Consider the following 15,788-nt stretch of genomic DNA (forward strand, 5'->3'; position numbering starts at 1 on the left):
TATATTTATGTTTAGTAAATTCTTGTAGTTAATTATATTAGTGTATCATTTGAGCCCAAATTAATTAATATTAATGAAAGAAAAGAAAAGAAAAGAAATTGAATTTAAACCCAAGGAACTTCATAAGCTAAAGTCTGAAGAGTTTGCATCAATTGTATTTTAAAACAGTTTATCCAATTATTAATAATACAATTTAAATGGATTTAAAATAAAAAAGCATGTGGTAATATGTAGGAATAACCAATTTTATAAAGTGCATAAGTTTATTATCATCACTCATAATGTAACTATTTTGGAAATATAAAAATACTTAATACCCTTATGACAAGTCAAAAAGTGTATAATGTTGATATTTTATTTATTTATGATTTAAAAAAATATATATAATTCATTGTACATATAAACTCACGCCTATAGCTGGTAATCAGTTCGATTATAATCGAACCGATTAACCGGAACCAATTAACAGCCAAAGTGATAACCAAAAATCGAACCGATTTTTAATCCGATTAACCAGACTGGATTAATCTCAACAAATCTCAACAAATTGACAACATCTTTTTGCAGTTAGGGTTTTCAAAAGTTTTAGCAGCAGCAGCCGCATTTCCCGTTAGCCCGCCACCGCTGCCAGAGTCTGCAATGCCGCCGACGTCACGCGTCCTCGTCGGACGGATCCCGCCGGTCGTCGGTGCGTTGGCGTCCAAGCCCGAGTTGAAGATATGCGCTTCAGAGGAGGAAGCAGCGGCGTGTTCACCGCGCGCGACTCCACCGGTGCGATGCCTCTTACACCGGAGAGCACCGCACGGTCTTGCCGCCACCACGCCGTGCCTCCCGTGCCCGCGGCCATGCCTGCCTTGGCAGGATTGTAACAAAGGTGCGGCGGGTGTCGGCTCGAAGCCACGACGCCACATGACGCAACCGGCGGCAGATGGTCGGGTGCTGCACACCGGCGAGCCCCAAGCCACCGTTGCCGTCTCCTCCATCAAGGTGGTTGGCCTAGATTCGGCGGTGATGGTGTTCGAACCAAGTTCAGCAAGGCAGGCTTACAATTTTGCAAAAGTGAAGTGAAATCTACCCTAGTACCCTAGACTAATTTTAATTTGGTATCCTGTTATTTTCTAAATTCTAATATATTAAAATATAAATAAATTAATTAATTTAATAGTAAACCGGTTAATTCAGTTTAACCGACCGATTAACCGGTTAACGAAAAATACCATAACCGATAACTGAACAGGAAAAATCGATTATCGGTTAATCGATAATCAATTTTTACCGGTTCGGTTACGATTTTAACCCGGAACTGGTTCACCAACCCTACTCACGCCGACTTCAAAACCTTTAAAATTCTATGATTTTACGTGACTTTGATAAGACATTTCAAACTTTATGATTTATGTAAACAAGCATTAATGCAAATATGAATATGATTATGGTCCAAAAGCATTACAGAATTAGTGTAAATTCACACGCAATTTTGTCCAAAAATTTATGATTTTATGCGAGGGAAAAAAAAAAGCACAAGCAATTAAATATGTGTAATTAATAAAGAGAAAATAAATGTATACCAACAATTTCAATTTATTTATTGTAGATTTGAAAAATAAGCAAGAAAACCTTCACGATTCATGTAGGGTTACTAGAAATTTGGAAGAAAAAATCATCGCAAGTCATGAATTACGAGAGATATGTGAAATATTCAATTTTTTCTTATATTCTTCTGTACACAGTTACTGTTCCATAAATGCACCGTCATACACTATTTCAATTAAATATGTTCAATTGATGTTTAAAACTTTTTGGACTAGTATTTTAACGTTTAGAGAAAAGAAAACGTTGGAACATTAAAAAAGAATTATGCACGAAACTATGCATAAAGTATGTTTATGTGTGCGCAGTTTCAATTTTGTTTATTCTGAATAGTTTCTTATATTATTTATATAACTTATTAGTACATGTTTTGGAGTTACATTATTTGTGTACATGGTTGTGAAAAATCTTAGTCGGTCTAGTTTGATCCAAGATGTTTATGAACAAGTAGACGATAATGGTCGATCTGATTATATATTTTTCTACACATCGACGACCTACGAAGGAAGAAAAATAAAGGCTGCGTTAAAGACTGATTCATATTTGAACATACTACTTCAAAAAAGTACCTTGTTTTGTACGTGATCGAGAAAGACAAGCAATGTGCAGCTACAGTGTTGCCTCTCAAAATAGATGTAAGTAGAAATAGTGATGACCGCTACGACGATCCATCGTCGCATGAAGAAGAACCCAAGTCTTCGAATGAGAAAGAAGACGAGAGACGGCGCAGGGAGATATTGGATTCAGTGACAACTGAATTTTGTACTCGGATACAGCCAGGACATCGCAACTTCTCATCAGAGCATCAGTCCGGTGTCAAGCCTCGTGGCAAAGTTGAGCTACGTAATTGGGTGATTTCATTCCTTGATATTGACAGTGCGCTACCATTAGATTGGGTAGAACCTAGTGCACTAGAAAGTGTGATATTACTTTCCGGACGAAAGTTGGCTTGGCAATTGATGTGAGATTGTACCATATGGAGAATCACATAAACTACATGATGGATCGATCGAGCAAGACATATTTGGAGTTTGTTTGCAAGCATGGTAACGATTGTTCGTTTAAGCTGCGAGCCGTTTAAAATGCATCGAAAGTGATTAAGTTGATGAAGTCTCATACCTGCCACATGAATTTTAATCGAACTGCCTCAAGACAAATTCATGCCAAAGGTTGTTGGAAAATATTTTACACGAAAAATTGGCCAGCAAAGGGATTATCTTGGTGTCGAAGAATATGATTACAAAGATACAGCGCTTATTTGACATTGAGATCAATTATAATTTCGCTCTCCGAACAAGAAATATCGCAATTGAACTAACATTGGGTGATTTACATTTATTGAGATTGACAAATTCCAACACATTATATGACATTGAGATGGTTGCTGACGGCGAATTTGAGCTATGTTTGTTGCTCGAGCTTGACTGCCTTGAGAGTTATTTGCGATCGGTTATCGTGGTAGACATTGATATATGTTCCACACAACATAAGTTATCAAAAGGGTCTTCTAAAATACGAAAGCCAGGATTTTTAGAAAGCGATCTATCAAATTCAATATTTTATTTTCCATGGGATGTATGAAGAAGGAATTAGAATGGAATAAGATCAATTTATACAAAACAAAAGGTTCTTCTTTTTATCTTTTCTCTAATTAGCAGTTGACATAGTTGAAATACTCAGAACCCTTCCCAACATCAGAGCCCAATTAAAAGTGTGCTCGTAATAGTGAGTACAATAGAATTAAAGTTATATGTAACGGCATGATACAGGTGGAGATGGCGATGCAAATAACAAGAACTATACCCGCTATCATCTCTGGCTGTGGCGGTTGAATGGAGGCATCCCTTGTTTGCAATAATAACGATCCATGCCTCAATCGACCATCACCAGAAAGCTGCATCCTTCTTAATGTTCATGGTAATTTTACATCAAAGATCATCCTCGACTACAACTTGTCCCTGGAGTTGGTATATGACAGTTCGCATCAAGTGGAACCACCGATACCTAGTCTTCATCACCCCTAGGATGCACTGCAAATTCTGTTTGTGTGGAAAATTCAAGTAAACGAATCTCAAAACAAGCTGAAAACAATCTAAAGGTTTAATTCATGCCAAATGGGTCCAGGTTGATTGACCTGCCCAGTTGCAATGCTCACACGTAGTGTTGCTACAAGTTGTTTAAGCAACAATCTAAGAACAGATTTACCAAATTAGGCTACCCATCACCAAAAATAATTCATAGTTGAATGCACATTAATTTTGCATATCTTGAAGCAGGAAGTGACCGAGAGAAACTCTTGAGCCAATCAACTGCCCAACATTGACATGTTGAAAAAAAGTGCTTTACTTCTGAATGTAATCTTTAAACAAAGTTCAGCTTAAAGTCCTCTGATTAAACATTTTCTATGGGACCATCAACCAAGAGAGTCTCAGTTTGCATGCTCAATAGCGGTGTGTCTAATCATGTTTATTCCATCAGATAGATGCATGCCATGATGTTTACAGGGAAAACATAAATTTTAACGAGGTAACTGATGTGAGAAAGCATACCTTCAATCCACCAAGCTATGATATTTTTGACCTAATTTCCCACAGTCTGACCAGTACTCTTAGCAGAAACTGAAGTTGTACCTTGCTCAATGCACTATATGCAGAGAAAAAGAATCAGAACAAGCATATATGACTGAACCAATGTGACATACATGTGACCACTGAACTAGAAAAGATTAAAATCATTCCTTCCTCTCAACTGGGACCTGGTAATTTAGAAAGATACAAAGAATACAGAAAGCATTGCTACCATTAATGGATGTATTATTTATTCATACTATTTACAATAGTCTTAGCTTACAATGTTTATATGTAATATAGGTATAAATCTGCTACAAGATGAGCTTTAAAATACTGCAAAGTGAAATGTACGTCAACATCAGATTTTCCATAAGTTGTCTGTTAGTCTTCCTTTACAATATGAATGTCATCTCTCTATATCCCTCTACAAAGTCGAATGAGATATCTGTAAGTGTAACAAGTCATTAATGATGTTCCTATTTAAGTCTTACGTGTTCATAATCACCTTCCATCCTCCTGAGCTATAGAAAGTCAGAGAGGGAACAAGAAAATGAAATGACAAAACGGCAGGGACGGCACCAAAATCTCAGAAGAATATCTATTACCTGAAGAAGGTAACTATGCAGCCAATCCAAAGTCTGAGGGAAAGCTGTAGCTGATATATTGACAACTGAATAGCCCTGCTCACAAGTTTTCAAGAAGTCTATGAGCATCTAATATGCAGTATATGTGTGCTGCATGGTGTAATTCATCAAATAAAATTAGCTGCTTGAAAGTAAACTTGAGAGCGCATTCAAAACCCATCTAACATCACCCTACCCGAAAAGGATTAGAAAAAGTGTTCCTTTGCAGGATCAAAAGTTTTTATCCAACTGAATTATTACAAAATAAAGAATAACCAAGAGAGGATAGACCAAAGTTGACACACACACACACACATTCAAATGGCTAAAAAAAGCATATCAACACTTGAAGTGTCTTTAATTAATGAATTTAGCATTTGAATCCTCTGGCAATGGTTTCAAATGACAGTACCTGGGACTTAAATGAACAGAGGTAGTCCTGGATTGTTTTCAAGTTGGCAATCAACTTATCCTTGTCCTGGAAAAACATGTAGATTATGATTGCCAAATACTTATTGTAAGGAATGAATCCGGAAGCAGGAATAGAAAGATATCATATAGCTATTATGTATTGAAAAGCCAATGTAAAATTTAAGTCTGGTATTACAAGCTTATAGAACACGGTGGGATAAAAATTCAAGACTTTATACAAACTCAGACTACAGCAATTAAACGTGCAGGCAATGTGTAAATAATTCCTGAACTAATATATCTATACACCAGATTAAATTCTTCAATAAGGAAAAAGAATTAGGCTCATTGATTTAGTTTGTGAAATGACTATTTTAATTGTCAATATATAACCTGTACTGGGAATTTTTCCATGGTACGAGTAGATAACCACTCCTCCAGCAAAGCCTGTACAAATCAGATGACCAATTTAGGAAAACGTCCAAAAGGAAAAATGTTGTTTTGAATACAATAGCATAGTTTTTATGATTCATCAACACATCAAGATAAAGTCGATCTCTAAGCAATTGACACAATGTTTTGCTAAAAAAGTTATTTATAAGTTCCGATCACCAAATCCAGTGAAACAAAATTGTTACAAAAAATGACTGCATGATAGATCCAACTCATAGTCCCTAACTAGCTCTCTCCCTTCATTAACCAATTTCACTTCAACATTTTAAGATTGCATTTCTTGTACGGTGTTTGGCTGTTTGCTCAATCTTACATTCCCAGGCATGCCTAATAAGGACTTGCCCATCATTAAATTTTTACTTATTCTTGCCTGGGGTTCTCTCAAGTCTTGAGGTCACAATATAGGGTTTATCTTTTGAGCTATCTCAAGCAGGCTCTCGTTGTGGTAACAAGGAAAACGATCAAAACAATAAGTAACTTGAGACACCTTATGATCAAATTCAGCCATCTTCAGGATTATAGGAATAATAATGGGTTCAGGTCCAGACTTTTCTTTATTGACTGCAGGAGGTTGGATGAGTTCAGCATCTTTCACCATTTTGCCTGTGAAGATAGTTAAAAGTTTTAAGTTTCACTCAGAAAAATTAGTGCAAGCAAGTGAGAAAATCTTCTCGAAGAAAATACAGTATCAGTAACCAAATCAGAAATTTAAAAGTCAAGATCACAAAATGCAACAATTGTCACCTTGACATTCAGGGGCACTACTGCTTATATTCACATGTTCCATAGCACCCGAAACCATATCCACACCTGATGTTACTTCGTCTGACCTGGCAATCTGAGTGCCAGAATTGTCATTGTTAGTAGATCTTTTCTCAGCTGAGCTTCCATTTTTAATTTGGCCCGAGGCTTTTTCTCCATCTTTTGCTTGGGAGGTGGTTGATAATTTGTTTTCATCATCCATTAAGTATATACTCGGGTCCAAATGTATGCCCTGTAATTTTTTAAAAAAAATACATAACCATGAGGGTGTATGTTAACAGGCTCCACCTCTACAAGAATACAAATCCTCAGGATCAATTTCTGAAAATAGGGGAGAAAGAAGCCTAATATGTTATAATGGAATTCCTCTATATACAGACAGATGCTTCAACCTTGTTGTACTCTTCATCTCAAACACAAATGCTACAGTTTTAAACAATTAAACGTATAACCATCTAGTATTTTTTTCTTTAACCCTTCTTCTTTTAACTACCATTTCTTCTTTTCACCTATCTTAGAGCATGTAATTTTCTTTTCACCTAATCTTTCTAAAATGTTTACCTCATATATCTTCTCCATTTCTATAGATTATTCTTATTTTTCTTAAAAATAAGACACGCATGATGAAGTTATGAATGTAACAGAGGCAGGCAAAAGAGAGAACAAAAAGTTTGCTTCATCCAAATATTGCAGCTACAGCAGGAATTCCCTGCATGTCCCCTTGGACCGTTCTTTGACTTCATTTATGCTTTCTATCTTTAACTGAATGTCTCAAGTCAAGTTCATAAACCCCTCCTCAACTAGAAAAGAGTATGCTCAATTTCAAGTATCCATTATGTCATATACCACAGTATGTATGCATTCTTACTTGCTTCATTAGATTAGATTTTTTCTGTTCTACCAAAAATTCATGAATCGGCTACATAATAGAGGTGTTTTGGAGCAATTAAAAGGCTTCATTGGACTGCACATACGAAAAATTGGTAGCCCTGGCAAAATTAAGAGTCTCCGTTATTGTGAACAACACTAAACTATATTCAAGCATGAATCCATGTGTGACTAAAGTGCTATTTACTGGTTAGAAAATTATGCACACTGATAGTAATTATTATGTAAAGTCAGCAATTTAAACCTAGTCCTAAAATAGGTCATGTGTATATTTAGACCATAAATCCATAATTAGTTCTTCATTATCTTATTGCAGGTTAAAGCAAACTAGAATAGGTCCCTAAACAATTGCATGAAGATGTACTCGTGGAAAACTGCCTAAGTGCTTTGCATGCAATTGAAATGATAAAAGTGAGCAAAAAAAAATCAAGCTTCGTGGTAAGGTCTGATAATCACATCCGCCAGTATCAGAACATAAGAATATTCATGTACGGTGACTATGGTCCAATCTTTTAGTGCTTGAATTATAAAAAAGGCTTAATATGGTTTTAATTTTATCCACAGAAGCCGATACATATTGTGTTCCCTAATATACTGCATAGTAGTAAAAATTAATAGTCCGTTTTCACCAGAAAAAACAGAAATTAAGCATTTATCGTAGTGAAGAAAAGGCAAGATTCCTCTACTCCTGGTTTTTCGATATCCTTACCATGTGTACAATCAGATTCCTCAATATATGATTCTTAATGTAATAAACTCTGTGCTTTTAGGTACAACCCTTTCAACAGTCTCGCATAATTAAGATAATTGTCAATGATCTAAGATTCAGTATAGAAAATAATCAAAAGGAAAAGGCAAGTAAGCATGCAAATCAGAGATTTGCAAAGCAGGGTAGCTGGAAAATTACTTCAATAATAATTGGTTTCCCATCCTTCATTGCTTTCTTCAAATCACCAGCCAAACCTATTCGGAACACAAATTATACAAGATTCATACTATAACTTCAGATGCATCAGGGGAAACTACTGAAGCTATTACAATACCTTTACGGACAATTCGGCACTCTCTGCAAAATTCAGTTATCAACTCCTCAGATGAGCTGAAATCTCGTGCCCATACTGGGGAAGATGTTAATGGCGCACTGAAATGAAAGAGTAGGCACATCATGCAGCATTCCATATTAAGCCCTTTATCATCACACAGGCAAGATTTATCAATTTAATTCAAAATGACAATTAATGCATTGGTAAAGTATAGATTGGATCATCTGCAACTGGATAAGCACAAACTTCTTAAAAGCAATTTAGCAAACTCTCTACTGACCCATACATTAACTATTTCCAGCCTTGTTGGATTGATTTTTAGCATCAGTGAACAGTAACTAAGACTGAACAACTTGGACACTAATTCACTAAGTCTGTCGGATGGAATCCAGTTTTTAATGACAACTTCCAGAAACTGTTAACAAAGGAAATAATAGGCCAAGGAGGTGCATACTCTGTTGCTGTGCGTAGTAACTCGTACACCATATCTGTCTGTACATTGACACAATATAAAAGTATTAAGAGTTAGTCTGAGAATTACCAAACAACAAGGGAGAAACCAAAATAAATAAATAATAATTAATTAAAACAGAGAAAAAAAGCCAGCAGCAAGAGTTTTTTTGTGGAGGAGAATCTCACCTGCAACACATTTGGCAAATTTAGCCTCTGTGCAAGTTGAGTAGCGATAGTAGATTTTCCAACACATGCAGTTCCACACACAAGAATGACCAGCGGTACTCTTTGATGATGAAATCTTATAGACAAAGAAAATTATATTAAAAGCATAGTAAGACAAAGTATCAGTTAATATATCATTTTAATCCTCAAATATGGGATGATCAAGTAGCTTTAAATTGGTTAAATCTGATATTCCATTTCAACCTAGGGGGAAAACAATGCGTTTTGTAGGTGCATCACGCGAAGTGAACATTTCCAAACCTTTAGTCATCTTTACATAACAAAACAAAGTGAAGCATGTATGTGTTTGGACATGTGTGTGTGTCAATGTTGTGAAAATCGCTTAAGGCAGCCGCCTTGAGGCGCACCTCAAGGCGAGGCATCAAACAATCCGCTTCAAAATTGCGCTTTTATTGATCTTTTAATACTGAAAGCCTTTTCTTATTGAGGCGCCGCCTCAAGGCTATGAGGCAGTAAGGCGGTTAGAGAGGCTAGTATGAGGCGGTGCCGCGGTGATGATATCTTTATTAAGCTATCTTTTTCTTTAATTGCAATTTTGTTGTCAGCCACAATTTTATTAAAGTCAGCCACAATTTTGTAATCAAAATGCACCCACTCAAATAACCCTAATTATATATTCAAGTATCAATGAATAATAACTTTGCATGACAAGTCAAGAGAAATGAGCAGCAGCCAGCGTCCATCTCCTCATTTTCACAGCAGCTTTCTCACGCCTCTCTTGGTTCAGTTCCAAAATTTAAGACTTATAAACTCATGAACTCTTTTCAGCTTTTATTTTGATTATTTTAAAACTTATAAACTCATGATTTAGATATTTTATTATGATTTTTTTTTGTTTTGCTTGGTCTGAGGCTTCTTACGCCTCAACCTGCCTCGAGGCTTACCGCCTCGCCTCGTCAAGGCAAAACACCTCAATCCCGCCTTAAGCTTTTCACAACATTGGTGTGTGTGTGTGTGTAAGGAAATATTCACCCCAGATACTTTTTTCATGAAAATACATGACATTAACTTCTCACTTACCCAAGCCCCCTTCGGGGAAAACAAAAAAATAACCCTTCTCACTTACTCAAATAAGCAAACAACAATTTTGAACCCTACTCAATCCCCAATGTCATTCACAAAACACCTTTACCAATAAATTTCTCATAGAGCACCCAAAGTACCAGCAAACATTGTGCAAAACGATTATTACATAAAATGACTAAACTGCTGGTCTGAGATTCTCAATTATCAAATTGAGCATCTACTCAATATCAATATAAAACAAAGATGAAGAAGTAACTGACCTAGTCATCATTTTGTATCGGTTTATATACTCTTGTCCATAACCTCGCCGCTCCATAAGCTAAGGGTGTGAGAGAAAAATTATTGAACCATGTAATCATGTGTATAAGCCTCCATAGACATTGCAAGTAATACAAGACAACACAATGAGAAGATCTAAGAACATAATAAAACATGAAAAAACAGTCCAGGAGATTCTCTAGTTGAAGGAGATACATTTCTTGATAGTTCATTTAAGAAAATAGAAGTCACGTTCCAGTATTATGTTTGGTCATTAAGGACTTTGGCATCCATACAAACAATATGTAGACAGAAGACAACCATACAAAATGACAAATGGTACTCTAGATTCTAGAACTTTAAGGTTGCAGTCTGAAGGCACCAATCAAGACAGCAAAGTCATTCAACCCCAGTAAATTAATAAGAGGTAATCCAATATGGCTAAGATTTATTATTGCCTATGAGCTTACAAAACTGCTTAAAAGGCGATATCTATGCAAGCAGATATAATACATACCAATTACAACTTAGAAATTTTATCTCACTAACAAGAACGATTAATGGTATTCCAAGACATGCATAATTGTTTGTCAAAAAGTTTCCTTTTTGACATAAATACCAAAAACCAAAGATAGTGAATGACCCCACCTTAAATAAGTTAGCTTCAAGGTCGGACTGCGAGCTGCAATACAATTATCTAGTTAGTGAACACTGTAGAAAAGGAATTAACATTCCAAACAAAGGTTGAGTAAAAACAGACGTCAATGTGGTGGCAGAACATACACGTCTAGAAGGCTATTATCTATAAGCAGCTTTTTTAGCTCAAGCGCAATCTTAATAGCCACGTGATTAGGAATCTGCAATCAAGATCAAATAGAACACCATAATTACAAATTGGTTTAATTTATCAAAACAACCAGGAACACTCAAATAAGATGACCAAATAGTAAAAACAAAAAGTGCAGGGGGTTTTTACCTTGGTGACAGTCAACATTCTGCTAAGCAAAAAGCGGGAGAGCACGTAATAGTGGTCAGCATTGTCGCCCAACCATACCTTCACCTGAATTAAAATAAAAACGTAAATAATTGAACCAGTGTTGACAATTTGACAACAGAATATGCAGAAAAAAAAAGAAGAAGAAAAAAATGAAGATTATTTTTGATCCTATGTGTAAACCTTAACAAAATCATATTTAGAAGAAGCGTTGCGAGTAGAGAATGGTAGAGCGGCTGATTGCGCGTTTTGATATCGATGATCAAAATCATCTCCCTCTTCATCTTCCACTTCTTCTTTAGGGTTTTCGATTGCGACTCCTTTATCTTTCTTCATTTCTCTTTTCCGGAATGATTGTATGCGTTGTGTGTTTCTGGATTTCGTTCGTGCTTTTTTAATTTTGTTGTTTTTGTTTCGACTTGAACGAGGAATTACGTGTGCTGCTGCTACCAACTGCTGAAGAAGGTGACGTAAGAACGTTGGATTCTCGTTCTCGGTTTAATACCCAACTCAAGAAAAAAATTCTAACAAGTTTGATTGTAGGAGTAGTTTATCGTTTATTTGATTTATAATTCTAATCAATTTATTTTTAAAATAATTTTAATTTTATAAAATTGATTAAATATTTTGAGGTCCAAAATTGACTAGAATCTTTCGTAATTAAAACATATCTTCCGAGTTCTTTTTTTCTGAATTAGAATTACCAGAGTTCTTTTTTTAATTAGAATTACCGAAAGTAGTTGAATATAATCAATTATGCAACTCGCACGCAAGCGAGACCTCAACACGAACGCAAATAATTACATCGCACGCAGATAATAATACAACATCACCTCGCACGCAGATTGTAATACAACACCACTCCAAGGTGAAAAAATACCACCTCATGCAGGTGAGATTGAATCCAAGACCTCTCACAAAAGAGAGTCTTTGAGTGCCTCAGCTTTGCCACTAGAGCAAAACCTCATTGGTCATATCTCCCGAGTTTTGATATCACAGTAATGCAATAAAACAAAATACTTTCAGTATTATAGAATGCAATTAATGATTTTCTAGCATCTCGAATTGTGCATCAAAAATTATTCTCGCATTGGATCTACATTACACGAATTAAGACATATCTGTCGAGGTCAATGAAGCCTACCTCAAGTGGTAAAGATGAGATACCCAAACCTCTCATTTGTGAGAGATCTTGAATAGTGATCCCGCCTATGTGTGGTGTAGTTTTCCATATTTGTGTGGTGTAGAAGGACGGACGCTTGCATGCGGGTAACTTATTTGATTATATAATTGATACCTCTTATAATTCTAAAAAAAATGGTTAAATGCATGAAATATCACCAACTTTGATCGAAATCCAAATTGAACATAAACTTAAAAGGTTTCAATTCATATGGGTAACTTTACTCCATATTCAATTTTAGCACCATTTTTTGTTTTCCCAAATTCAATCTTGCGTGTCATTGACGTGGCTTGTCGGCACAAGCTTTAGTATTTTTCGGCCGACGAGCAAAATGTTGCATTATATTACAAGCTTTCTCTCACACACATTTGATTCTCTCTCTCACTAACTCCAAAAACCTCACACCTCCTTCTTTCTCCTCGCCGCCTCTTACCTCCCTCAAACCCCGCAAGGGCCGCCATCGGCAGCCACGCCGCGGCTCCTCCTCTCCCCTATTTTTTCCATCTCACATGACTATCTTTCTTTCTCTCTCTCTCAAAATCGAACCCTAGTCGTCGCCTTCTCAAACGTCCGGCTAACAGCAACAATTGGTCGTCGCCGCCCCTCGCGCCCTGACTCATCTCCATTATCTCTCTCTATTTCTTCGCCCTTCATCGACACAGACACTCACAGAAAACATGATCTTCGTCTCCCTCATCAACCGCCATCGCCCCCCTCCGATGCAGCAACAACAAATGCAGGAGAACCCACGACTACTGCCCTCTCTTCTCAGGGCGAACGACGAGAATCGCCGCCACTTTTTCCTCTCCTCTCGTCGGACAGCACCACTTTTGTGTCGTGCCCTCCTCTCTCGTCATTCTCTCTCTCTAGTCTTCAAGTCGCGCCGCCCAAGAGAAGGGGTTTAAAATCTTGTGGGTTTTGTAGTTTTAAAATCTTCTGTAATCTTCGTCGGGCTCGTAGCCGCGACGTGGCGGCCGGAGATTATGGGAAGTAGGCGACCGCCGAAGAACAAATCGGTGCAAAAATTGGACACTGAGTAAAGTTACACATTTAAATTTGGGGAAAAAAAATCGGTGCTAAAATTGAACACGGAGTAAAGTTACACATTTAAATTGGACTTTTTTAAATTACAAATTTCCACACGTCATTTGGAAGACACGCCATTGCCACATGGTTTTTTTAACATTATTGGAGTACAAATCAGTGCTAAAATTGAACACGGAGTAAAGTTGCCCATATAAATTGAAACTTTTTAAGTTCGTGCTAAATTTGGATTTCAGTCAAAGTTGGTGATATTATATGCATTTAACCCAACACACAAAAAAATATATATATATATATCTCCCGAGTTGTGATATCACAGTAATGCAATAAAACAAAATGCTTTGAGCATTATAAAATTCAACTAATGATTTTCTAGAATGTCGAATTGTGCGTCAAAAATTATTCTCGTAATGGATCTGCATTACACGAATTACTACAAGATTATTTGTTACATAACATATAAATATTTTAAATGTTAGTATTTTATTATCTTTACACATGAATCAATTATTTCTTTCGTCTCAACTAATTAAATCAATATTCATTTTTGGATCGTCCCAATTAAGTTGATCAATTTCTTTATATGAAATAAATATAAGCAAGAAAATATCTAATTACTTATTTACTTTATTATCAAATACATTTGAAATACTAATTTTTTACCATCTAAAAAAAATATTAATCTATATAATATATATATATATATATATATATATATATATATATATATATATATAGGGTTGGGTTCCGGTGGATCCCTATGCTTATAATAGATCCGTAGATACCACACATTTATGACATGTGGCGCATCAAGATGGTGACACGTGGCAAGGCATTTCAAGGCAAAATCTGGAGAGGGGTAAAATTGGAATGTAATTTTCGAAATAAAAAAAAAAATAGATTTTCTCAAAATAGGTATATTTTAGATGCATAAAGTTTCATACGAAAATGCATGAACTTTCATATAAAAATGCATAAAGTTTCATATAAAAATGCATAAGATTTCACCCCACCCCCCACACCCCTGAACCCCACCCCACCCCCACCCACCCCCCCAATTTTTTTTTTTTTAAACTGATTCTCTGACCACTGACCCACCCCTACCCCCACCCACCCATCCCACAAAAAAAAATTTATTTTTTTTATTTTCTCAAAAACTGATTTTCTTACCACTGACCCCCCCACCCCACCCCCAAATTTTTTTTTTTTTTGAAAATCAGTTTTTTTAAAAAAAAATTGGGGGGGTGGGGGTGGGGGTGGGCCAGCAATCAGAAAATCATTTTTTGAAAAAAAAAATTGGGGGTGGGGGGGTGGGGGTGAGGGGTGGGTGGGGGTGGGGGTGGGCCAGGGGTGGGGTGGGGGTGGCGAAACTACCAGATTTATTAAAATGAAATGCATTTTTTGTATAATTTAATGCATTTTTATGTGAAAACTTTATGCATTTTTGTTTGATTTTATATGTATGTGAAACATGCCTATTTTTGGGGGGTGGTAATGGGGAGGGTTGGGGGTGGTGTGGGCTGGATTGGGGGGTGGTATGGGGTGGGGTGGTGAAAATACCAAAACTGGAAAAATTAAATGCATTTTTCTGTTCAAAGTTATGCATTTCATGTGAAAACTTTATGCATCTTTGTGTGAAACTATATGCATCTAAAATATATCTATTTTGAGAAAATCTAAAAAAATATATTTTTTTTAATTATTAAATCCAAAAATTACATTCCAATTTTACCCCTCCAGATTTTGCCTTGGAATGCTTGGAAACTCCTTTCCACGTGTCACCATCTTGATGCGTCACATGTCATAAATGTGTGGTCAAGATTTGGATCTAGGGATCTATTATAAGCATTGGGATCTAAATGATCTCATTCATATATATATATATATATATATATATATATATATATATATATATATTATAGCAAAATAAATTCTATCATATGTGGCATCGTATAGTCACTCTATTCTAATTTTTTCCAATTCTCATTCATTCTTATTTTTTTTCTAAATTTTTAATCAACAATTTTCCATATCTAATAAATAAAGATAATTGAATGAAAATAAAATCAAATTTAACACTAATTAGATGATGACTTATATATGCTAGAACTCCTCTTGAATTAAAACTCTAAATATTCAAACATATCATGATAAATTCTATTTTTAATCAACCATTAATTAAATTCAATTATTAACATTTGATCAATATCACCTCAGCTATTCTTTTCGGAAATATTCTAACCT

The 15,788-nt window shown here is 35.8% G+C and overlaps 1 protein-coding gene across 1 annotated transcript; it reads right to left on the reverse strand.

Moving 5' to 3' along the window:
* Positions 1-3,199: 3,199 nt before the first annotated feature.
* Positions 3,200-11,855, reverse strand: LOC130986564 (uncharacterized). Its single transcript, XM_057910006.1, has 16 exons — positions 11,501-11,855; positions 11,300-11,383; positions 11,107-11,180; positions 10,972-11,005; positions 10,326-10,384; positions 8,980-9,094; positions 8,795-8,832; positions 8,341-8,438; positions 8,205-8,260; positions 6,392-6,641; positions 6,135-6,250; positions 5,588-5,641; positions 5,196-5,261; positions 4,766-4,840; positions 4,140-4,233; positions 3,200-3,629 (listed from the first exon to the last, which is right to left on the reverse strand). The coding sequence occupies exons 1-15, from the start codon at positions 11,651-11,653 to the stop codon at positions 4,171-4,173; spliced, it is 1,335 nt and encodes a 444-aa protein (XP_057765989.1). The 5' UTR covers positions 11,654-11,855; the 3' UTR covers positions 3,200-3,629; positions 4,140-4,170.
* Between the last annotated feature and the right edge of the window lie 3,933 nt (positions 11,856-15,788).

The sequence above is a fragment of the Salvia miltiorrhiza genome, chromosome 5, assembly GCF_028751815.1.
Source record: "Salvia miltiorrhiza cultivar Shanhuang (shh) chromosome 5, IMPLAD_Smil_shh, whole genome shotgun sequence".
NCBI lineage: Eukaryota > Viridiplantae > Streptophyta > Magnoliopsida > Lamiales > Lamiaceae > Salvia > Salvia miltiorrhiza.